Here is a 26,473-nt window from a genome sequence, read left to right as displayed (position 1 = left end):
GGAGATTTGTGATGTGGCATGTTGTCCTCAGTATCAGAGCCTCTGAGGCGTGATGATGTTGGACCCTGGCTTCGAAGGGCCAAATCCCACAGTGAGACATGGGTACGAGTATTTGAAAGAGAACCCAAGGTGACTTGTGTAACCCCAATTCTCTGAGAATATGAGTGAGATGCTCGCAAGAGCACAAGGAAAAGAGAGACATGCTTGAGAATGACCAGAGGGTGTATTGAGTGGCGCCTTATAAAGAGGGAGGGGCTCACCTCATTCGACACTCAACCTGTCCGTCTCCGACAGAAGTTGTGTGATTGGTTCTTCCGTAGTGATCCGCCTATCCAGCGATACCATAGTGAGACATCTCAATCATATTCTCAGAGAACCGGGGTAACTTTGAGTTTCGTCTCAAACAGTGCCAAGGAATCAGGTTTAGTGGATTCAAGTCCCACATTGAGTGACAGTTTTGTCGAGTCGCCTGCCAAGTGACTATCCTCTTGCCAACATCACATATATTTTGTAAGAGATATGTTTTGTTGCTATGGAACTACTGTGCGTGGCTGCTGAGGGCTAGGACTGGTACTGGAAGGATGTATCAAAGTCTGTGTGGTCCAGGATGTAGAATTGAAATGAGTGTTGTCATTGGCTGGAAGGATGTATAAAATTTGTGTGGTCCAGGAAGTGGAATTGAAATTAGCGTTGTCATTGGCTGGGAGAGGTTGTCTGTCAAAGTGCTGCCCACATAAACACGCAATTCCTGGCCCACTCTACCATAACAGCTTTTGAGTGGCACTGCATTATGCAATATTTAGCTTGAGTTTCATCTATTTATATTTGACTACCACTGGGAGAGATTGACTCACAGGCACAGCCATAACAATATTATGTGATCACCAGTCTTACAGTGAGGTAAGATGGAACTGTGAACTGAGGAGTTGAACACCGTTGTTGGGTCGTAGATGGGGTGATGTGTGTCACTGTTTTCCGTCAGGGTAGTGGTTGCCTATGCTAGTTTCAAGTGCTAGTTATCAGGTGTGGCTGACAGTCTGCGATTTATATTTATTGAAATTGAAAGTGGATTAAGCTGGTAAAGTCAAACATCACAACACTTTCTAAACCACTCGGGCGACAAAAACGTTTTTCTTTGTCGCCATTCGTCCACATGGCTGCTGGCTTTGCTATCACCAGAAATATTGTGAAGATTGCCAATTAGGACCCCAAAAACAGAGGTAGTAGGGGAACCTATTCAAGTAAGTAAATACATTTGTTCTATGTAAAAACAAACCCTTTATTATTAGCTAGCTAGCAGGCTACATTAGGCCACTTTGAAGACTGACTCAACTGAGCTGCTAACTTAAAACACACTGTTCAGCTAAATTAATTAAATATCATCAGCTAGCTATCTAGCTGTCTTGATGTAATCATTGTAAATTAAAAACACCATCTTCAAATGCATTTGTAGATAACAGCCATGGAAGAGGCTGAAATTGCAGCTCCAGCTGTCAGTAAAGCGAGAGTGTAGGCTACTGGATAGTGCAGGTCATTTTGTGGGAGGACATTATGAAAAGATTCTCCAGTTCCGGTCCCTAGAGGGGAAAACTTTGAGGACAGAGCAACATAATATTCAGTGCTATTTAATTTAACCTCCATGCTGGAGGTCTGCTGGATGTGCCGTGTTCTGCATCAGCCCAGCTATAACATACCTGATTCAACTTATCAAATCTAATGAGTTGATTATCAAGTGTGCTATTGCTGGGCTGGAATAGAAGTGTTCTCACCCAGTAGATCAGGGATCAGTGGAGCAAGGTTGGCCACATAATGGAGTTTTTTTTTGTTAACCAGAAAAAATTGCTTTAGTAATAAAAGCCTACTTGTTACTACTCAATTATATATATTGTTGTTTAGACTAAGATGTCTAATCTTTACATACGAGTTAGCTTATTTGTACACTTTGAAGTGATGACGTGTTGATTCTTTGAAGTTAAGTGTTTAAATTTGTTTTAATTGTTGAACTATTATTCAAAATGAACTAATGTCAATGTTGATGAATCACATATCTCAATCCTTTAATAAAAAGGGGAAGGGGTTCTTTCTCCTAATGTGTCTGTGTTTCTCTGTTGTATTCTCAAATGAACATGTCCTTTTTGTCTAGTTGTAAGATCTCCAATCTCTTTTATTTGATTGGCACTCTTGTATATCCGCTATGTGGATCCATTTTCCAGCTTAACTTCTTAGCGATCCCTTTGCGCGCCAATCCCGTTAACGGGATTGATTTAACAACACCCAGTGAAATAGCAGCGCGCCAAATTCAAAAACAGAAATACTCATAATAATAATTCATACAAGTGTTATACACCGGTTTAAAGATTAACTTCTTGTTAAGCAAACCATGCTATTATCTGAGGACAGCACCCCATCAAACAAACACACATGAAAATCATAATTCAACCCACCAGGCGCGACACAAAAGTCATAAATAACATATAATTCATGCCTTACCTTTGAAGATCTTCTTCTGTTGGCACTCCAATATGTCCATTAAACATCACAAATGGTCCTTTTGTTCGATTCATTCTGTCGTTTGATTCTGCAAATACACCGGTTCCAACTCGCACAACATGACTAGAAAGTATCTAATAAATAACCTGTAAACTTGATCCAGACATTTCAAACAACTTTCCTAATCCAACTTTCGGTATTTTTAAACGTAAATAATCAATACAATTTAAGACGGAATAAACTGTGTTCAATAGCGGATAAAAACAAAGTGGAGCGAGCTTTAAGGTCGTGCGCCTCAACCACAACAGTACACTACACTCAACCCTCATTCTCTACAGCCCTAGTTCTTCATTTCTCAAAGGAAAAACATCAACCAATTTCTAAAGACTGTTGACATCCAGTGGAAGCGATAGGAACTGTAAGCAAGTGCCTTAGATCTAGATCCCCATAGAAAACCCATTTAAAAGAGAGTGACCTCAAACAAAAAAAATCCTGGATTGTTTGTCCTCTGGGTTTCGCCTGCCAAATAAGTTCTGTTATACTCACAGACAGATTTGAACAGTTTTAGAAACTTTAGAGTGTTTTCTATCCATATCTACCAATTATGCATATCCTAGCTTCTGGGCCTGAGTAGCAGGCAGTTTACTTTGGGCACACTATTCATCCGGACGTGAAAATAGTTTCCCCTAGCCTTAAGAAGTTTTAACATATAGCATGCATTGCCAATGCAGCCATAGGCCTACAGTATGATGGCATTACTGGTCTTATGGGAATCTGTCATCTGAAGCAGAGAATAGCTAAACTCACCACTATATGTTCGCAATTTAAAATAGTACCTGTAGACAAACCATATACCAGATTTTGTACATGCCTTTTAAGTGCTGACATATAAATTGTTTAGTGCAAATCCAACCCTTGTAATTAGGTTCATTTTATTTAATTCATTTTAAATTCAAAAGGCACTCGCACATCTGAGCAATCTCTTTGCAGGTGCATGGCAACAATTGAACAAGATGAACTGATGTGGGTGGGGCTAGGTCTACATAAGGGTGCTAATTTAAAAAGATTTTCAAAAGCTCTGACGAAGTCCGTGAGGCCGATACATAAGCTTATTAAATATCAGTGATACTACCAAGAGCAGTGTGCGGTTTCCTTTTTCCTTCATTTCATTCATTTTAGAAATGTTGCTTGCAAGATTATTGCAGTTGTTCCCATAGACTGTACATGGTTGCTCTATGTACCATTGACCCTGGATAAGCTAGTGACTGGGCTAACACAGTTAACCTTTTAGGTGAGGCTGGGCAATATGGGCTAAAAATCATATCTACATTTTTTCTAACTTATGGGCGATTCACGATATATATCTTCTATATTGTATTTTAAAGTTCTCTAAATAAGCTTTATCGCACAATTAAAGGTCAATACACTGCATATAAAATTATACCTAGGTTAAATGTAAGCCTTCCACACCCATAAGACCCACTAATAATGATCTGTCTGTAAGTCTGTCAATGAAAATGCAATTTTTGTTACAAATTTAACCAGAACCATGCATTTAATGAAACACGGACAGGAACAGAATAGGGACAGCGTCTGGACAGGGGGAAACAAAAATGACAATAATGCCGGGGATGAAACAGAGGAAACAGACAGATATAGGGAAGGCAATGAAAACGTGAACGAGTCCAGGAGAGACCAATGAGCGCAGATGTGCGTAATGATGGTGACAGGTGTGCGTAATAAAGGGCAGCCTGGCGCCCTCGAGTACCAGAGAGGGGAAGCGGGAGCAGGCGTGACAGTACCACCCGGACCTGACATCACCAACAAAACAAAAAACTAAAACCTCTCTGATGCTTCAAATATTGCTGTCAGCATTCTGTGAGGACAGACGCTTGAGATGTGAAACAAGTACAGGAAGCGAACATTTAATGAAACACGGACTGGAACAGAATAGGGACAGCGTCTGGACAGGGGAAAATAAAAACGACAATCAAAACGTGAAGGAGTCCAGGTGAGTCCAATGAGCGCAGATGCGCATAATGTTGGTGACAGGTGTGCGTAATGAAGGGTAGCCTTGCGCCCTCGAGCGCCAGAGAGGGGAAGTGGGAGCAGGCGTGACAATTATAGAAAATGAGCACTGGTCTCAAAAAACAATCTCGAGCACAAGCCCACGTGCTAGTGAGTAGCCAGCTAATCTTTATATTTAAAGTCTAAACTATTTGCTTGCTAACAAGGTAGATGAGTTAAATGTTATGAATACACCCATCTCCAGCTGTTTGAACAGCATAGCCTATTCACTTTAAGATTTTGAAATCAAGTGGCTTACCTGCTTAGGAAGACACCTGTTTCTTAGAATGAGAACAAGTTGCCTATTCCTGATGTAAATTAAAGATTGGTATGCTCATTGCACATGTATAAAACACAGACAGAACATGACAGTCTGTGGCTAAAACGCTGCTAGCGGTACGTGGTACGAGACAAACTGAGCATCCATTTTCCACAATCATGTTCATTGATACTCTCGTTCTAGTAGTGTCTGCTCTATTCTACATGGGAGTTGAGACATAAAAAGGGTGTCGTTAGAAAGGTTAGGTTCTCGTCTGTTGGACCAAATCGCAAATGCAAATAGCGAGTTTAAACTGCTTGTTTAAAGTTATCTTTCGTCGTTGTGAGTGGCAGGGGGAGGGGCTTGGTGTCTGTGTGCGAGTGACCTGCCCAGAGCCCTGACCTCAACCCCATTGAACACCTTTAGGATTAATTGGAACGCCAAATGTGAGCCAGGCCTAATCGCCCAACATCAGTGCCCGACCTCACGAATGCGCTTGTGGCTGTGTGGAAGCAAGTCTCCACAGCAATGTTCCAACATTTAGTGGAAAGCCTTCCCAGAAGATTGAAGGCTGTTATAGCAGCAAAGGGGAGACCAACTCTATATTAATACCCATGATTTTGGAATGAGATGTTTGACGAGCAGGTATCCACATACTTTTGGTCTTGTAGTGTAGCTAGTAGCTAGCTAGTTATACCTAGGTAGCTTACAAGGTTAGCTGACTTCTCAAAACGAACCTCGTTGTGGCTAGCTACTTCTTGTCCCTCATGCTAGCCTTTACAGGCAAATATCACTTCAGAAACATCAAAATGTAAAAAATATTGATATGGCCAGCATTGAAGACCATTTATCCCCTTTTCCTTGAGCTTTAGCTAATCTCGAAATGACAGAGAAATATTGTGAAAACTAGTGTGCTGCAAACATTCTAAAATGGTTTGTCACCAGGGCTTGTTATGTTGACATTTTCTGTCCTCACACACTGGTGCTCCTACGACACTCTTCTGGTGAGCACCTTTGGAGCTCCGCCCAAGCAAGGCATTTGATTTTTTTTGACATATTGTGAGGCGCAGTGGTGGAAAAAGTACCCAATTTTCATACTTGAGTAAAAGTAAAGATACCTTAAAGGAAAATGACTCGAGTTAAAGTGAAAGTCACCCAGTAAAATACTACATGAGTAAAAGTCTAAAAGTATTTGGTTTTAAATGTACTTAAGTATCAAAAGTAGAAGTATAAATCATTAAAAAAATGTCTTATATTAAGCAAACCAGACTGATTTCTTGTTTTTTAAATTACGGATAGCCATGGGCACACTCCAACAACTGAGACATAATTTACAAACGAACCATTGGTGTTTAGTGAGTCTGCCAGATCAGAGGCAGTAGGGATGACCAGGGATGTTCTCTTGATAAGTGCGTGAATTAGACATTTTTCCTGTCCTGCTAAGTATTAAACATGTAATGAGTACTTTTTTAGGGAATCCTGTTTTCCCGTTTTAGGGAATCATGGTTCGCGACGAGGCGAACCACAGCATAACATGTGATTGGTGACAGAGCTGAAACTGACAGGGGTCACAAAACAGCCATAACTCAAGTACTGGATGAATGTAGCCTACTGTAATAGGGTTTGATATGCAACCCACTTCCTGGCAGCTCAACATCAGGAGGACTTTGGTATATCCATGATGTTTTTGTGTGTGTGTGTGTTTTCCACATGTTAGTCATGGGTGTTGATGATGGTAGTCTAGAATTAACTGCAGGGGGTTCATCACTACTCGTTCAGTACAGAGGCTCTGAGTGGAAAAGTAGTCCCTATGTCAGGGGGTTGGCACGGCTACAGACTGAAGGGCGGAGTCAAGACACAGAAACAAAAATTGAACAATTTTCTTGGCTTATGAATGGAAAGGCCCTTGTATGGTGAGTTAAACACCAATCAGATGTGCCGCCGATAGTGAATCTAGCTCTGGCTGGAAAGCAGATAAGGAAATTCACATGGGGGTTGAGGAGTGCTCATCTTTTACAAGCAGCTTATTCACTTTTCCACAGTTTACGCTCTTTATCAACCTGTTACTGTCAGTGTCTCATACCTTGACACTTCCGTATCCCCATAGCAACGCGTTACAAACGTGTATGTGTTTGACGATACCTTTGGAACAAGAGGTGAATTACGTCTTATGCTCTTGTACCAATAGTAAAGTCTGACACAAACGCGTACCAGTACCAATATTATTGTTATTTTAGCATTTCCATTTGAAGGAGTAATTATTATTTAGTGTGATAGTAAATGCTTCCTTCAATCAATTGTGTCCTTTCAGGAAAACTATGATATGTATGTGATTGAGAGCCTTTCTGTTTAGCTGAATTCAACTACAGTTGCTCTAACCCAAAATGGCATCGCCGAGCCGACCAAAAGGAAGTCGGCACCAATTCCTTTTAAATGATGCCTATAGTTTCATGGCTACCTTTCTTCCCTATCTCAAAAACAGGTTTGAGGAGAGAGAAAGAATAGTCTCCTTGAATGCTCTGTCTGTGGGAGCGTGCTGTGACAAGCCCCCTGTATCAACTAGCCAGCCTCCACCTTCCCTGGTCTCTTCCCAGTTACTGGCTCCCGACAGAGTCCATCGATTGAATTCACAGCTAAAATGTCACTCTGTCCAAGCAGTGAGAGAGAGAGAGAGAGACAGAGCGATAGGGGGAGAGGGAGGGAGAGAGAGAGAGAGAGGGATGGAGAGAGAGGGAGAACATTGAGAAAAAGAGGGCGTCGGAGGGAGAAAAGAGAGAGGTTGGGAGATAGGGAGAGGAGAGAGATGATAGCATCTGGAGGGCCAGAAGGATTCAGATGGGAAATCTAATTTCCTTACCAAACACAGCAGTGGATGGGCAGAGGAACACCATGGTTACCCCTGATATATATATATATATATATATATATATATATATATATATATATATATATATATATATATATACACAATGTAACTCCAAGTCAATCACACTTCTGTGAAATCAAACTGTCCACTTAGGAAGCAACACTGATTGACAATAAATTTTGCATGCTGTTGTGCAAATGGAATAGACAACAGGTGGAAATTATAGGCAATTAGCAAGACACCCCAAATAAAGGAGTGGTTCTGCAGGTGGTGACCACAGACCACTTCTCAGTTCCTATGCTTCCTGGCTGATGTTTTGGTCACTTTTGAATGTTGGCGGTGCTTTCACTCTAGTGGTAGCATGAGACGGAGTCTACAACCCACACAAGTGGCTCAGGTAGTGCAGCTCATCCAGGATGGCACATCAATGCGAGCTGTGGCAAGAAGGTTTGCTGTGTCTGTCAGCGTAGTGTCCAGAGCATGGAGGCGCTACCAGGAGACAGGCCAGTACATCAGGAGATGTGGAGGAGGCCGTAGAAGGGCAACAACCCAGCAGCAGGACCGCTACCTCCGCCTTTGTGCAAGGAGGAGCAGGAGGAGCACTGCCAGAGCCCTGCAAAATGACCTCCAGCAGGCCACAAATGTGCATGTGTCTGCTCAAACGGTCAGAAACAGACTCCATGAGGGTGGTATGAGGGCCCGACGTCCACAGGTGGGGGTTGTGCTTACAGCCCAACACCGTGCAGGACGTTTGGCATTTGCTAGAGAACACCAAGATTGGCAAATTCGCCACTGGCGCCCTGTGCTCTTCACAGATGAAAGCAGGTTCACACTGAGCACGTGACAGACGTGACAGGGTCTGGAGACGGTGTGGAGAACATTCTGCTGCCTGCAACATCTTCCATCATGACCGGTTTGGCGGTGGGTCAGTCATGGTGTGGGGTGGCATTTCTTTGGGGGGCCGCACAGCCCTCCATGTGCTCGCCAGACGTAGCCTGACTGTCATTAGGTACCAAGATGAGATCCTCAGACCCCTTGTGAGACCATATGCTGGTGCGGTTGGCCCTGGGTTCCTCCTAATGCAAGACAATGCTAGACCTCATGTGGCTGGAGTGTGTCAGCAGTTCCTGCAAGAGGAAGGCATTGATGCTATGGACTGGCCCGCCCGTTCCCCAGACCTGAATCCAATTGAGCACATCTGGGACATCATGTCTCGCTCCACCACAGACTGTCCAGGAGTTGGCGGATGCTTTAGTCCAGGTCTGGGAGGAGATCCCTCAGGAGACTATCCGCCACCTCATCAGGAGCATGCCCAGGCGTTGTAGGGAGGTCATACAGGCAGGCACGTGGAGGCCACACACCCTACTGAGCCTAATTTTGACTTGCTTTAAGGACATTATATCAAAGTTGGATCAGCCTGTAGTGTGGTTTTCCACTTTAATTTTGAGTGTGACTCCAAATCCAGACCTCCATGGGTTGATAAATTTGATTTCCATTGATAATTTTTGTGTGATTTTGTTGTCAGCACATTCAACTATGTAAAGAAAAAAGTATTTAATAAGAATATTTCATTCATTCAGATCTAGGATGTGTTATTTTAGTGTTCCCTTTATTTTTTTGAGCAGTGTATAAATAAATAAATATATATATATATATATATATATATATATATATATATATATATATATATATATATATATATATTCGGCATAAACTAATACCACCATTCTGAATGTTGACACTGAATGAAAGTGGAACTCCCTCAACAAGCTTTTTGTTTTGCTAAATATGACAGACACACATCTGACCAAGGGCCATATGTATGGCTCTGATCATAATACTGTAAACACAGCCTTGGGTAGGTTACTTTCTATATGTAATCCGTTACAGTTACTAGTTACCTGTCCAAAATTGTAATCAGTAACTTTTGGATTACGCAAACTCAGATTACCCAAATGCCGACAGCAGTTGCACCATTGGAAGACATAGCCTGGACTGTAGCCTACAAAAGTCTATTCCTGCTCTTTTCCCGCGATACACCAAATGTGTTTGATGTGCCATCATAGTGGTCTCTGACTTGTGGTCAGACTCGCTCAGGAGGAACAAACAAACAAACTTTTTTCAATGCTGATTTGAATGTCATTGAGAAAACAGAGAAGTGTTAAAGATTTTTTCCTGCAAGCATCCTTTCTGAATTTCAAAGTAATCTTCAAGGTAATCATCACATTTTTCAAAATATCTATAATCTGATTACACTATTTTAGCTGGTAAGAAAATGGATTACAGTTACTGTTTTTTGTAATCCTTTACATGTAACGGATTACATGTACACGGATGACATGTAATCCGTTACTCACCAACACTGTGTATACCTTAAATACACTGAGTGTACAAAATATTAGGAACACCTTCCTAATATTAAGTTGCACCCCCTTTTTCCCTCAGAACAGCCTCAATTAGTTTGTGCATGAACTACAAGGTGTCAAAGCGTTCCACAAGGATGCTGGCCCGTATTGACTCCAATGCTTCTCACAGTTGTGTCAAGTTGACTGGATGTCCTTTGGGTGGTGGACCATTCTTGATACATACAGGAAACTGTTGTGTGTGAAAAACCATCAGTGTTGCAGTTCTTGACACGCTCAAACTGGTGCACATGGCACCTACTACCATTACCTGTTCAAAGGCACTTCAAATCTTTTGTCTTGCCCATTCACTCACTGAATGGCACAGATACACAATCAATGTCTCAATTCTCAAGGCTTAAAAATCCTTCTTTAACCTGTCTCCTCCCCTTCATCTACACTGATGGAAGTGGATTTAACAGGTGACATAACAGGTGACATCAATAAGGGATCATAGCTCACCTGGTCAGTCTATGTCATGGAAAGAGCAGGTGTTTTTAATGTTTTCTACACTATAAATACAAAAGTATGTGGACACCCCTTCAAATTAGTGGATTCGGTTATTTCAGCCGAGCAGGTGTCCACATACTTTTGGGCATATATACACATTACATGACCAAAAGTATGTGGACACCTGCTCATCTATCATCTAATTTCAAAATCATGGGCATTAATATGGAGTTGGTCCCCCCTTTGCTTCTATAACAGTCTCCACCCTTCTGGGAAGGCTTTCCACTAGATTTTGGAACATTGCTGCGGGGACTTGCTTCCATTCAGCTACGAGAGCATTAGTGAGGTCGGGCATTGATGTTGGGCGATTATGCCTGGCTCGCAGTCGGTGTTCCAATTCATACCAAGGGTGTTCATTGGGGTTGAGGTATGGGCTCTGTGCAGGCCAGTCAAGTTCTTCCACACCGATCTCGACAAACCATTTCTCTATGGACATCCCTTTGTGCATGGGGGCATTGTCATGCTGAAACAGGAAAGGACCTTCCCCAAACTGTTGCCACAAAGTTGGAAGCACAGAATCATCTAGAATGTCATTGTATGCTGTGGCATTAAGATTTCCCATCACTGGAACTAGCCTCAACCATGAACAACAGCCCCAGACCATTATTCCTCCTCCACCAAACGTTACAGTTGGCACTATGCATTCGGGCAGGTATCGTTCTCCTGACGACTACCAAACCCAGATTCGTCCGTCGGACTACCAGATGGTGAAGCGTGATTCATCACTCCAGAGAACACGTTTCCTCTGCTACAGAGTCCAATGGCGGTGAACGTTTCACCCCTCAAGCTGACGCTTGCCATTGCGCATGGTGATCTTAGGCTTGTGTGCGTCTGCTCAGCCATGGAAACCAATTCACGGATCTCCTGATGAACACTTCTTGTGCTGACATAGCTTCCAGAGGCCGTTTGGTACTCCTTAGTGAGTGCTGCAACCAAGGACAGATGATTTTTATGCACTTTAACACTCGTGGTCCCATTTTGTGGCCACAAGCTCACTCCACAATCCCCCGACCTCAACCAAATTGAGTAAAAGAAAAGCAGCCAACAAGTGCTAAGCATATGTGGGAACTCCATCAAGACTGTTGGAAAAGCATTCCAGGTGAAGCTGGTTGAGAGAATGCCAAGAGTGTGCAAAGCTATCATCAAGGCAACAAAAAAAATAGTTTGATTTGTTTAACACTTTTTTGGTTACTACATGATTCCATATGTGTAATTTAATAGTTTTGATGTCTTCACTATTATTCTACAATGTAGAAAATAGTAAAAAATTAAGAAAAATACTTGAATGAGTAGGTAGGTGTGTGCAATATTTTGACTGGCACTGTATATTCATGTATATAGAGTCAAGAAACAGCTTATTTTCTTAAAAAGTTCATAATGTCACGATTTCGAAACTACAGTGCATTCAGAAAGTATTCAGACCCCTTGACTTCTTCCAAATTTTGTTACGTTACAGCCTTATAATAAAATGGATGAAATATATTTTTCCCTCATCAATCTACACACAATACCCCATAGTGACGAAGCGAAAACATGTTTTTGACATTTTTGCAAATGTATTAAAAATAAAATTAGAAATCCCTTATTTACATTAGTATTCAGACCCTTTGCTATGAGACTCGAAATTGAGCTCAGGTGAATCCTGTTTCCATTGATTATCATTGAGATGTTTCTACAACTTGATTGGAGTCCGCATGTGGTAAATTCAAATGATTGGACATGATTTGGAAAGGCACACACCTGTCTATATAAGGTCTCACAGTTGACAATGCATGTCAGAGCAAAAACCAAGCCTTGAGGTCAAAGGAATTGCCCCATAGAGCTCCGAGACAGGATTGTGTCGAGGCACAGATCTGCAGCATTGAAGGTCAGCAAGAACACAGCGGCTTCCTTCATTCTTAAATGGAAGAAGTTTGGAACCACTAAGACTCTTCCTAGAGCTGGCTGCCCGACCAAACTGAGAAATCGGGGAAGAAGGTCCTTGGTCAAGGAGGTGAACCCGATGGTCACTATGACAGAGCTCCAGAGTTCCTCTGTGGAGATGGGAGAACCTTCCAGAAGGACATCCATCTCTGCAGCACTCCACCAATCAGACCTTTATGGTAGAGTGGCCAGACGGAAGTCACTTCTCAGTAAAAGGCACTTGACAGCCTGCTTGGAGTTTGCCATGCTTCACCTTCCCTAAGGTGAAGCATGGTGGTGGCAGCATCATGCTCTGGGGATGTTTTTCAGTGGCAGGGACTGGGAGAGAGAGATCCTTGATGAAAACCTCAGGACCTCAGACTGTGGCGAAGGTTCACCAACGACCCTAAGTACACAGCCAAGACAACACAGGATTGGCTTCGGGACAAGTCTCTGAATGTCCTTGAGTGGTCCAGCCAGAGGCCGGACTTGAACCCGATCGAACATCTCTGGAGAGACCTGAAAATAGCTGTGCAGCACTGCTCCCCATCCAACCTGACAGAGCTTGAGAGGATCTGCAGAGAAGAATGGGAGAAACTCCCCAAATACAGGTGTGCCAAGCTTGTAGCATCATACCCAAGAAGACTCGATACTGTAATCGCTGCCAAAGGTGCTTCAACAAAGTACTAAGTAAAGGGTCTGAATATTTTTAAATCATTTGCACGCAAAAAAACATCCTGTTTTTGCTTTGTCATTATGAGGTATTGTGTGTAGGTTGATGAGAAAGAAACAACAATTGAATTCATTTTAGAATAAGACTAACGTAACAAAATGTGGAAAAAGTCAAGGGGTCTGAATACTTTCCAAATGCACTGTATAATATATCTGATATACACTATTATTTTTTCAAAAAGTCTGCATTTTCCAGTCTGCTTAGTGAACAACAGGGGAGGGTGACCTGGAAAGTTGAAAACCTCAAATTTCACAATCCAACATGTCCGCCAGTCCAGAAAATCCAATACGCGTAGCAGATGCCGCTAGAGTGCTACCACAACAGAGGATGGGCCACAAGAGAGGAACTATGACACAGGACACCCCTATGTCCCCTATTGCTCAAATGACAAGATCATATTCTGTTTCAAATGGCTGAATGATTGATTCACCCACCCTTTTCACTACTCCCCTCTCTCCCACTGTTTGTCTGCTCCCTTTCATTAATTAATAGAATATATACTATATTGTCCCTTTTGTCCCTTTTTTGATTTCAGCCTAATCTTAACCCTCCCCAAAATGCACACATTCGCGTGTATCACACACACAAGGCACAGGGTCAGCCATGGAGCAGCATCTATGGATATAGATGTATATATGTAGGTTTATAATAATTACATTATTTGATTGCATTTATATGCCTTTCCAGATGCTCAAATCCTTGTAAGGGGGGGGGGGGGGGGGGGGACACACACACCTCTGGAGCTATGCTGCAGTGTAGGGATATGCTACCTTACAAAAAATGCCTGAAATGCTTAATGGTGACATTTCAGGACAGGTGCAGGATCAACTCCAGTCTAAAATGGCCAATTGTTCTTTCTTTCTCTCCCAGGAGCGGTTTGAGGCCTTATTCAGGATCTATGACGAGCAGACGTCCTTCCAGATGTTCAAGAGCTTCAGGCGAGTCCGCATCAGCTTCAGCACTCCGGAGGCAGCCGCCCGCGCTCGTGTCGAGCTCCACGAGACCGAGTTCAACGGGAAGCAGCTCGAGCTTTACTTTGCCCAGGTGAGTGAACTCTTCCTGGTTTAAGGTTTGTTTTGCAATGGAAAACTAAAATGAATGTTTTTAAAGTCTAGATTGGATAGTCCCTCCATTTTTCAGTGTTTCTTTTTCAATTTGGTACCTAGTAAACACGACCCCAGGTATTACAGAAGCCCCGTTTATACATAGTTCTAACATGCATCCTTTGTCCTGATTTTTTCCACATTCTGATTGTGCCCACATTTTCAGACAGGTGTAGACGATTAAAAGACGCATTGTGAACTGTTTGTGATCAGATCTTCCTGACCACTTCCGGAGGTAGTCAGGCACGCATTGTGTCTGGATATCTTACATGTGTAGATGGATCAGGACAGTAAAACCATTTAAGTCATCATTATCCCACCTTATAAAATCATTGACAGGTGGCACCATTGACTTATGCATCAATATGTATCTTAAAATAAATAAATAAATATTATTTTTGAAATAATAGCTGTAAAATAATTTGCATACAGGGAGGGACCAGGAAATCTGGTCACAATCCAGACACTATTACGCAACAAAGCCTCCTTCACTCACGCCGCCAAACTTACCCTAGTAATACGGACTATCCTACCGATCCTCGACTTCGCAAATTGGATGTAGTCTATCACAGTGCCATTCGTTTTGTTACCAAAGCGCCTTATACCACCCACCACTGCGACCTGTATGCTCTAGTCGGCTGGCCCTCGCTACATATTCGTCGCCAGACCCACTGGCTCCAGGTCATCTATAAGTCTATGCTAGGTAAAGCTCCGCCTTATCTCAGCTCACTGGTCATGGTAACAACACCCACCCGTAGCACACGCTCCAGCAGGTATATCTCACTGGTCATCCCCAAAGCCAACACCTCCATTGGCCGTCTTTCCTTCCAGTTCTCTGCTGCCAGTAACTGGAACGAATTGCAAAAATCGCGGAAGCTGGAGACTTACATTTCCCTCACTAACTTTAAACATCAGCTATCTGAGCAGCTAACCGATCGCTGCAGCTGTACTTAGTCCACTTGTAAATATCCCACCCAATCTACCTACCTCAGCCCCATCTTGTTTTTATTTACTTTGCTGCTCTTTTGCACACCAGTATCACTACTTACACATCATCATCTGCTCATCATTCACCCCAGTGTTAATCTGCTACATTTTAATTACTTTGCTACTATGACCTATTTATTGCCTTACCTCCTCATGCCATTTGCACACACTGTATATAGACTTTCTTTTTTTTCTATTGTGTTATTGACTGTAAGCTTGTTTATTCCATGTGTAACTCTGTGTTGTTGTTTCTGTCGCACTGCTTTGCTTTATTTTGGCCAGGTCGCATTTGTAAATGAGAACTATTTCTTAACTAGCTTACCTGTTTAAATAAAGGTGAAATACATGAATTTTTTTTTTTTTAAAGGCACAGTGGACAGATATGAAACACATTTTAATGTGTAGACATGTTTCAGAAAATGTGGGCACAATATCAGAATGAGGACAAGATCAGGACAAAAGGACACTTGTTAGCACCAGGTATAAATTATGCTAAAGCATAGACATTAATACCAGTAGATAGTGATGCCATCCACGTATTCCTATGGAAAACTCCAGATAGCATGTGAAGCTGGAAATATGTGAATTTGAAGCGCGCCATATTGTGGAATGGAATGGCACCCCAAAATCACTAAGCATCATGGTGAAAGTGGCTGTAAGAGTCAACCTATGGCATGAGGGGGTGAGCTTCCTCGTAGCCTGCTGGCCCTTGATTGGTCTATGTCAGCATGGGGTACTGTGTGACAACAAAATAGTAGTCAGAAAGGATCACTATTTAACCCACATGAGTCTAAGCCCTGTCTAAGCCGAGGGGGGGGAGGGTTCTACTATGCTATAAGAAATTGTTTTAAGAAGGTCATACCAAGGATAATTTTGCTTTGATTTTGAATTGTAAAATTCCTTTAAGTATAAAAAAAGTGTTATTTTTTATATAATTGGCTGACTGCTATTAGCCAATACAAACACATTGAATAACATATTCACTACATGGACTAACAGAATCTAAAGGAAATTTGTTCTGAAGTGTTTGTCCTCGATCTGAGAGATATAAGAAAGATCAGGAACCTTTTTTTTTTTTTACATGTACAGTTGAAGTTGGAAGTTTACATACACTTAGGTTGGAGTCATTAAAACTTGTTTTTCAACCACTCCACAAATGTATTGTTAACAAACAATAGTTTTGGCAAGTCGGTTAGCACATCTACTTTGTGCATGACACAAGTAATTTTTCCAACAATTGTTTACAGACAGATTATTTCACTTATAATTCACTGTATCCCAATTCCATTGGGTCAGAAGTTTACATACACTAAGTTGACTGTGCATTTAAACAGCCGTCATACCACTCAGGAAGGAGACGCGTTCTGGAGACGCGTTCCTAGAGATGAACGAACTTTGGGAGGCTTGCATGCCGAAGAAGACCATCCCAACCGTGAAGCACGGGGGTGGCAGCATCATGTTGTGAGGGTGCTTTGCTGCAGGAGGACTGGTGCACTTCACAAAATAGGTGGCATCATGAGGCAGGAAAATTATGTGGATATCTTGAAGCAACATCAGTCAGGAAGTTAAAGCTTGGTTGCAAATGGGTCTTCCAAATGGACAATGACCCTAAGCATACTTCCAAAGTTGTTGCAAAATGGCTTAAGGACAACAAAGTCAAGGTATTGGAGTGGCCATCACAGTGCCCTGACCTAAATCCTATAGAAAATGTGTGTGCAGAACTGAAAAAGCGTGCTCTGTCAGGAGGAACGGGCCAAAATTCACCCAACTTATTGTGGGAAGCTTGTGGAAGGCTACCCGAAACGTTTGACCCAAGTTAAACAATTTAAAGGCAATGCTACCAAATACTAATTGAGTGTATGTGAACTTCTGACCCACTGGGAATGTGATGAAAGAAATGAAAGCTGAAGTAAATCATTCTCTCTACTATTATTCATATTTCATATTCATTATTTCATATTCTTAAAATAAAGTGGTGATCCTAACTGACCTAAGACGGAATTTTTACTCAGATTAAATGTCAGGAATTGTGAAAAACTGAGTTTGAATGTATTTGGCTAAGGTGTATGTAAACTTCTGACTTCAACTGTATTTATCCCCATATTTCTAGCACTAAACAGTCTCCATACAGTGGGGCAAAAAAGTATTTAGTCAGCCACCAATTGTGCAAGTTCTCCCACTTAAAAAGATGAGAGACGCCTGTAATTTTCATCATAGGTACACTTCAACTATGACTGACAAAATGAGAAAAAAAATCCTGAAAATCACATTGTAGGTTTTTTAATGAGTTTATTTGCAAATTATGGTGGAAAATAAGTATTTGGTCACCTAAAAACAAGCAAGATTTCTGGTTCTCACAGACCTGTAACTTCTTCTTTAAGAGGCTCCTCTGTCCTCCACTCGTTACCTGTATTAATGGCACCTGTTTGAACTTGTTATCAGTATAAAAGACACCTGTCCACAACCTCAAACAGTCACACTCCAAACTCCACTATGGCCAAGACCAAAGAGCTGTCAAAGGACACCAGAAACAAAATTGTAGACCTGCACCAGGCTGGGAAGACTGAATCTGCAATAGTTAAGCAGCTTGGTTTGAAGAAATCAACTGTGGGAGCAATTATTAGGAAATGGAAGACATACAAGACCACTGATAATCTCCCTCGATCTGGGGCTCCACGCAAGATCTCACCCCGTGGGGTCAAAATGATCACAAGAACGGTGAGCAAAAATCCCAGAACCACACGGGGGGACCTAGTGAATGACCTGCAGAGAGCTGGGACCAAAGTAACAAAGCCTACCATCAGTAACACACTACGCCGCCAGGGACTCAAATCCTGCAGTGTCAGACGTACAATATATATACAAAAGTATGTGGACTCCCCTTCAAATTAGTGGATTCGGCTATTTCAGCCAGTATAAAATTTAGCACACAGCCATGCAATCTCCATAGACAAACATTATCAGCAGAATGGCCTCACTAAAGAGCTCAGTGATTCTGGAAGCAAAGCACAAGAACTGTTCGTTGGTAACTTAATGTAATGGGTTTCCATGGCCGAGCGTCCGCACACAAGCCTAAGATCACCATGCGCAATGCCAAGCGTCGGCTGGAGTGGTGTAATGCTCGCCACCATTGAACTCTGGAGCAGTGGAAACGCGTCTGGAGTGATGAATCATGCTTCACCATCTGGCAGTCCGATGGACGAATCTGGGTTTGGCGGATGGCAGGAATATGCTACCTGCCTGAATGCATAGTGCCAACTGTACATTTTGGTGGAGGAGGAATAATGGTCTGCGGCTGTTTTTCATGGTTCGGGCTAGGCATCTTGGTTCCAGTGATGGGAAATCTTAATGCTTCACCATACAATGACATTCTAGACGATTCTGTGCTTCCAACTTTGTGGCAGCAGTTTGGGGAAGGTCTTTTCCTATTTCAGTATGACGATGTCCCTGTGGACAAAGCAAGGTCCATACAGAAATGGTTTGTCGAGATCGGTGTGGAAGAACTTGACTGGCCTGCACAGAGCCCTGACCTCAACCCTATCGAATACCTTTGGGATGAATTGAAACGCCAAATTGAAACAGCAACATCAGTGCCTGACCTCACAAATGCTCTTGTTGAATGGAATGGAAGCAAGTCCCCGCAGCAATGTTCCAACATCTAGTGGAAAGCCTTCTCAGAAGAGTAGAGGCTGTTATAGCAGCACTGGGGGGGACCAACTCCATATTAATTCCCATGATTTTGGAATAAGATGTTTGACGAGCAGGTGTCCACATACTTTTGGTCATGTAGTGTACTTCCAATAATATTTTCAACTTGTACCGGGGACCTTCAGACAACTTTTTTTTTAGGAAAACAACTGACAGGTACGTATTCGAGAGAGTGTCACCTTTCCACAGAGGGATCATGTTGGTGTGTAGCCCAAACTGTTCGACTGTTCGATTGTAGTCATAGAGCAAAACGGAGCACACCATCATGTTCGTGAGAGTCTTCCCTTTCGATAGAGTAGTCATAATAGTTTGTAGGCCAAACAGTTCCGGATGCTATAAATGATTTTGTGATAAGACCTATATTCGGGATAACTCATGGTCTGACAAACACCGCTCTAGCTCTGTCAGATTTCACCGCAGATGCGGAAGTGTGACTCATCCAATGCATAGAAACAGATATCTTTAGCTTAAACTGACAGATTTTTATGGGGATTTATGTATTATACTAATTATACTGAACAAAAATATAAACGCAAAATGTAAAGTGTTGGTCCCATGTTTCATGAGCTGAAATAAAATATCCCAGAAATGTTTCCATACGCACACAAAGCTTATTTCTCTCATATTTTGTGGACACATTTGTTTACATTCCTGTTAGTGAGCATTTTTCCTTTGCCAAGATAATCCATCCACCAGGTGTGGCATATCAAGAAGCTGATTAAACAGCATGATCACTACACAGGTGCTCCTTGTGCTGGTGACAATAAAAGACCACTCTAAAATGTGCAGTTTTGTCACACAACACTATGCCACAGATGTCTCAAGATTTGAGGGAGCATGCAATTGGCATGCTGACTGCAAGAATGTCCACCAGAGCTGTTGCCAGAGAATTCAATGTTCATTTCTCTACCATAAGCCGCCTCGAATGTAGTTTTAGAGAATTTGGCAGTACATCCAACTGGCCTCACAACCGCAGACCACGTGTAACCACGCCAGCCCAGGACCTCCACATCTGGCTTATTCACCTGCGGGATAGTCTGAGACCAACCACCAGGACAGCTGATAAAACTGAGGAGTATTTTATGACTTCACACTCCAGACCGGACACCGGGGGCCTGCACTTACATTTTACACTTTAGTAATTAAGCAGACTCTCTCATCATGAAGACTTATAGGGTTGAGATTTTTCACCTAGTCGGCTCTGGGATTCTTACCAGCGACCTATTGGTTACTGGCCCAACGCTCTTAACCGCTAGGCTACCTGCCACACGTCAGTACACTGTATCCTCAGATACATACCTTACTTTACTGTACTCTCCAACGCTGTGTGAGGAAGTGATTTGCTCATCCCAAATGTTCACACCGTCCATGGCCCCGAAAACAAAAACCGTACACTCTGTTATCGTGAATGCGCTTTCTGTAATTGTTGTAATCAACTGCTTAGAGTGATCAAATCGTCCAGAACAAATGTGATCACTATATGTGGAGTGCAATGTACTACGAGGATAGAGCCGGCACATGCCATTGGCAGCTGCTCCCATTAAGTACTTTCCCAAGTACTTTATTTGCACTGGTTCCACGAGAGAGATGTTTCATATGCAAGATACAAGACACATAGCCTTGTGGTGTAGGTTGAATCAAAGCACTCGGGAGCAGCATATTTGTGTGCAGCCTTTCTTTCTCTATTTCTATACTGTACTCTCCCCATTGAGAATGTAGTGGCCTCTGAGCGAGACCTGACCTCGTCCTCCACTCACAATGGGTTCAGGTCCCTCAGTCTGAGGTTTTTCTGAAGCGTTGTCATTAATTCCACATTTTTTCCCTTTTGTGTCATTGCAAGTGTGTGTGTCTTTGTATGCCTCTCTACAGGCATTGTGTATGTGTGCGTGAGTGTGTTCTGTGTTTGTGCGTGAGTGTGTGTAGTCGGGCATGCGTCCTTGTGTGTATTGTGGGTGTGTGTGTGTGAGTGAGTGGGTTCTGCTAATGACTATGCTCCTTGGTTGTGCTCAGCATGTGTTTGTTCTGAGTGTGTTTACTACGTGGGTGGGCCGCTAAGGGGACTAACCATGTCACAACTTCCGCCGAAATCGGTTCCTCTCCTTGTTCGGGCGGCGTTCGGCGGTCGACGTCACCGGTTTTCTAGCCATCGCCGATCCACCTTTCATTTTCCATTTGCTTTGTCTTGTTTTCCCACATTTCGTGACGTGTATATAACCCTCTGTTCCCGCCATGTCTGTGTGTGGAATTGTTTGTTGTAAAGTGTTTTGTGCACTTCAGACTGGTTTGCGACGGGTTGTTTCAACCCATATTTTGTTGTCCTGGGTGCCGTTGGTTTTGCATCATTAAACTGCTCCAGTTATTACCCAGTTCTGCTCTCCTGCGCCTGACTTCCCTGCAGCCAGTTTACACACCTCTTACAAACCAAGGTGTTAGGGATGGGCATTTGACATTTTTACTCACTTTTTTTTTGTGCAACAATGCCTCATATATCATAAACATTACAGGGAACAAATCCTAATTGCTAAATTGCCCCATATATATATTCAGCCAATCAAAAAAGCAAGTGCCATTTAAGATTAATTTATTGAAACCGTAATATCAACTGGTTATATTGTATAGTGAAACACAATCTTCAAAAAGGCAGTAACCTCAGTGGGTTGTAGAAGCCTATGGCTGTGCAATGGCATAACCTTGTTTTGTTAATTGAGCAGACAAGAAGCTCTTATTTTCCAAGGCCTTATCACAGTCAAGACAAACCTATTTTATAGTTTTAAAAAAACAAACATGATGTAATATAACAGAATAAAATAGAACATACTTTTTTTTTCTCCAAATTAAACAAGTTGCCAGTGCGATGTGATATGCATCTCGCGCGTCTGGAACATTCTTTCTCACGGGGTGATCATTTGAAGCAGGGCTCAGTTTGGTGAGTTGAAAGACACATTTTTTTTCAAGGTTACAAACCAAAATGTGTCTACAGTTCGATTTAGTTTATTCTGCCTGTTCAAAAAGGATGAACAATTACACATTGAACACTGCATGATGATGAATTACCTATGTAGGCCTATGCTTAATGATTCTGATAAAAAAAATACACTCTGTCTTTATCAAACTAGATTTTTTGCTTATTTTCAGTGTGGAATCTGTCTATTGAGTTATAGCCGAGGCTAACCAATCGGGAAATGGCACTAGCAGTTGGCAAAGTAGCCTAAGAGGAAAATAGACAGGAAGCAATTATTCCAAAACTGCAGCTCATTGTTGGAACACATATTTTCCTACTTCAATCAACCAGTCCATTTTCAATTTGTGATGAAACTGTCGTCATTTGGCAAGGAATGTAGCTTGTGTAGTATCCCATCAGTTAGATGCATTTATCTCTGTATGCGTAACAGGAGCTTGTGTGTGCACTCAGCACACGTGTGTAGAGGGAGCGGTCGGAACGCAATTGAGTGAATGAGACATGGAAGGGGAAAGGAAATGTAGGGAGAAGAACTGTCTAATGCTTGGCTTGGTTTCTTTTTTTTTTTTTGTGCCCTGCAAATGCACATGTACAAATGGAACACTAGAGTCAAAGCAAATTAACATCGTCTTCAAGACCAAATGTATTTTTTTCAGACAGGCACTAAGCACATTCCACCAAATAATTATACAGTATTTGAAAAAAAATGTGATCTCTGGTTAAAAAAATCGAACTTTGACGTCCGTTCGAGTACTCTATTACTCTTGTCCATCCCTACATCGAGTGCGTGTATTATATAGATATGATCCAGTACATAGTGTTCCAACAGGAAGTGCCAACAGGAAGAGAACACAGTGTGCTTCCTATACAACAGCAGCCAGTATTCATTAATGCACAACGTATCTTTAATCTTTTCTACTTTAATGTTTCCAGCATTGAAATGTTTTAAACATTTTCCATGGTGTGGCCAAATGAACATGATCCGTTCTGACATGCCCCCCTGTCTCCTCTCCTCCTCTCTCCCCCTCTATAGGTTCAGAACTCTGGGGAGGACATAGACAAGTCGTACCTGGCCCCTCCCGCGCCCGTCAAACAGTTCCTCATCTCGCCCCCCGCCTCGCCGGCCGTGGGCTGGAGCCAGAGCGAAGACGCAACGCCCGTCATCAACTACGACCTGCTGTGTGCTGTGGCCAAGCTAGGCCCAGGTCAGTACACACACACACTTTACACACACTCTTGTGCACACACACACACGAACACAGACAAATAAATACATATATAGACACATACACAAATGCACGCACACATACGTACACATAAATACACACCATTTTGCAAGCACACACACACACTCTACCCTTTTATAAACATTTACTCAAATTGTTAACTGAACTGAGTTCACCAGCTTTATCTGCTGTGGTATCGTGAGAATCATAGGACAACAGTAAGGTCACAAGAAGGGCACCAATTAGCATTCAAGCATACAATTGCTTTGTGCGGCATGCTGGGTGGTTGACTAAGTATGAATGTCCATCAGAAAAATAGATTCATCCTCAGACTATATATTATGTTCCCTCATGCCTCTCTCTTATGGCATCCACACTTCTCTGTCTGTCTGGCTGAGTAAAGGGCTAGCGTTTGCAGGCAGGCGGTGACCTTTGAGAGATGCCAGCCATATCAAACAGGGAGTAATGACACCTGTGTTTGGCGTAATGACACCTGTGTTGGAATAATGACACCCGTGTTCTTTCATACTGGGGTCAGGAGGGTCACATGGTTTACTAGGTCACCAAGCTCCCAGGATTCTTCACTGTATGCGTCCCAGTAACATGTCCTTTCTCCTGATGTGTGCGCCCATACACAACTATCCACAAATGTTAAAGCATTGGGCTCGAGGGAGTTTCCACTGTTATTCTTACGCCAGTTATTTCCTTCCAAGTCCATGAAGGGAAGGGAACCAACAATTTGCACACTTCAAGAGGAAGGACAGATTCATTGTTTATGATGCTAAAGACCCTTGTCATGTGTAAAAAGGAGACCCTTCTAAGATATGGTCGTCAGTTACACCATAATATGTTTTTAATAGGCCCACGTGACCTGATCCAAGAAAAACTCCTGGCCTGTGGTCAGGAAAAGGTCTGGTCCCTAGTTATATTATAGGTGTGTGTTCTTCACTCTACATGTGTGTCAATAAGTTTGTGTGTGAAGTGTCTTTTCATCCAGACATCAGGACATGCAGTACCATTTTGAGTGTTTCTCTTCTAGTCTACCAGGGAACATTAAGGGCTGTTAAACGAGATATAGCCTATGCCATTTAGCCTCTGACATGGCTTAATTTCAAATGCACCACCACAACCCCCTCTAATGCATTACAAGAACAATCATGATTCCTACATTACATGATTTACCATGTTGAAGCCCAGACCACCGCTGCACTCACTGTTACTATGGTAACAGGAGGAGGCATCAGGAAATAGAGCTGACGCTTGTTTGGGCTTCTTTAGCCTGCCTCGGATTCAGATTAGTGCTTGGCTGCAGTGTGGCGCCCTAGCACTCTCTGCTGGCTGCCTATGGTAGTGACCTTCCCGGGACAAAATAGGGCCTTGTTTTTCCTGTCAGACAGTGGTGTGGGAAACCTCTTATCACGTTTCCCTCTGCCCTGTCTGGTCTTCATGGCAACCATGATACAATCTGCATGCGTATTTGAGGGCAGTTGTGATGTGAGCATTGGTGTTGCCTAGTCTGTATTAAATAGAACATTGAGGCCCTGCCCACCTATGGGAAAACAACAACCTTGGTTATCCAATTGGCTCACAGCAAAAACAAACAACCTTTTTCAGACACAATTTTCTTGTTTTATGCTTGTTTTAGTCAATAACAAAACTACATTTAAGAAATGTACAAAATGTCTAGATTACTTCTCAACATTGCCTGCTCCCAAGCATTTTCACTACTTAGAAAAATGTAATATTGTAGGGCTTTCTTCATGCCCCTTTTCATGACGGTGCTAACATTAAGCCACGTGAGGGCTTCCTTCATGCCCCTTTTCATGACGGTGCTAACATTAAGCCACGTGAGGGCTTCCTTCATGCCCCTTTTCATGACGGTGCTAACATTAAGCCACGTGAGTGCTAGCTATCTACCAAGCAGAGCTTTAAGCTGTTGAAGAGGATGGGCAGGCCCCCAGGTCATGGCATTCTGCCATGGTATGGAGTCCCTGCATAAGACATTGCAGTAACTCCTTGTGTCTTCCAAAGGTGGCTCCTTACGGGGAGACAGCATTGTGGAGCTGGTCTGAGTCTGCTGGGTCAGTCATGGCCAGTTCGTACTATCAGAACTGAGGATAAGACCCAGATGCAGACAGCTAGAGTCACAGATGTTTACTGACCCAAACAGGGGGCAGGCAAAAGACAGGCAGAGGTCCGTAATCCAGGTCAGTGTCAATAAGGTACAGAACAGCAGGCAGGGTCAGGACAGGCAGAAAGGTCAGAACCGACAAACTGGCAACAGACAAACAGAGAACACAGGTATAAATGCACTGGAGATAATGAGGAAGATGGGCAACACCTGGAGGGGGGTGGAGACAAGCACAAAGACAGGTGAGACAGATCAGGGTGTGAAAGTACCCTACAATTACATCTGCAACCATGTGCATGTGAGTAATAAACTCATCTAAAAACGAATATATTCTAATCTAGCCAAGACCAACAACACAAACATAAAGACTATAAAGCTACAAGTAGTAAGTGGAGTTACAAACAGACTATACTAAACAAGCTATGATTAAATGTTTTCCACACACATAGCTATGTGTAGCTTACTTAGACACTGTGTCCCCACTTTCCCACTCTTCCACACCGAATAGCTTGAAGCCAGAAGGCTATTCTCGTAGGCTCCATTTCCTTACGTGGATGCATTGCGAACCAATGGTCAGGATTTTTTTTACCTGTTTACACTCACATTGAACAACCCAGCAGCTTTTCTGGAAGTTTTGTCAATTCTGTATAGCAAAAGATCGACGACGAAGTTGGCTCTTTTACAATGGGGGTCAATGGGAAAGAATGTCTGTTTTTCCAAATTTGTGGGCGTGGTTGAGGAGAATTCCTTCTTATGACACGAATACCGAAGTATATAAAATCTTGATATCTGTATTATTCCACCTCTATTTGATATATTATACTGGCTGTATATTTTAAGAATTATATAACGTTAGTAACATTTGTTCCATGCCATATAACATTTATAACGTGTTATATATTCTCTAGTAGCCAATTCTCTAGTTGTTTGGCACATGATAGCAACAGACAGTTTGATCCTATCCTATCTTGCAGTACATTTCATTAGGCTGCAGCCAGCCAGTGTTGCAACAACTGATAGCATTGGCCATTGGGAACCACCGGTCATTGCAGGGGAGTTCCGTCTGTCAGGAAGGGTTCTACATGGACCCCTGAAGAGTTCTGCCTGGAACCAAAAGGGGTTCTTCAAAG

General features: G+C 42.5%; 1 protein-coding gene across 1 annotated transcript in view; it reads left to right on the top strand.

The window, feature by feature from the left end:
- LOC139383670 (regulator of calcineurin 3) overlaps positions 1-26,473 on the top strand; it is a 51,345-nt gene that overhangs the window by 23,132 nt on the left and 1,740 nt on the right. The window contains exons 2-3 of the mRNA XM_071128204.1: positions 14,100-14,273; positions 23,020-23,191. Coding sequence (XP_070984305.1) covers positions 14,100-14,273; positions 23,020-23,191 — 346 coding nt within the window. The remainder of the gene's footprint in view (positions 1-14,099; positions 14,274-23,019; positions 23,192-26,473) is intronic.

This window comes from Oncorhynchus clarkii, chromosome 25, assembly GCF_045791955.1.
Source record: "Oncorhynchus clarkii lewisi isolate Uvic-CL-2024 chromosome 25, UVic_Ocla_1.0, whole genome shotgun sequence".
NCBI classification, from domain to species: domain Eukaryota; kingdom Metazoa; phylum Chordata; class Actinopteri; order Salmoniformes; family Salmonidae; genus Oncorhynchus; species Oncorhynchus clarkii.
This window is presented reverse-complemented; position numbering and strand designations above follow the sequence as displayed.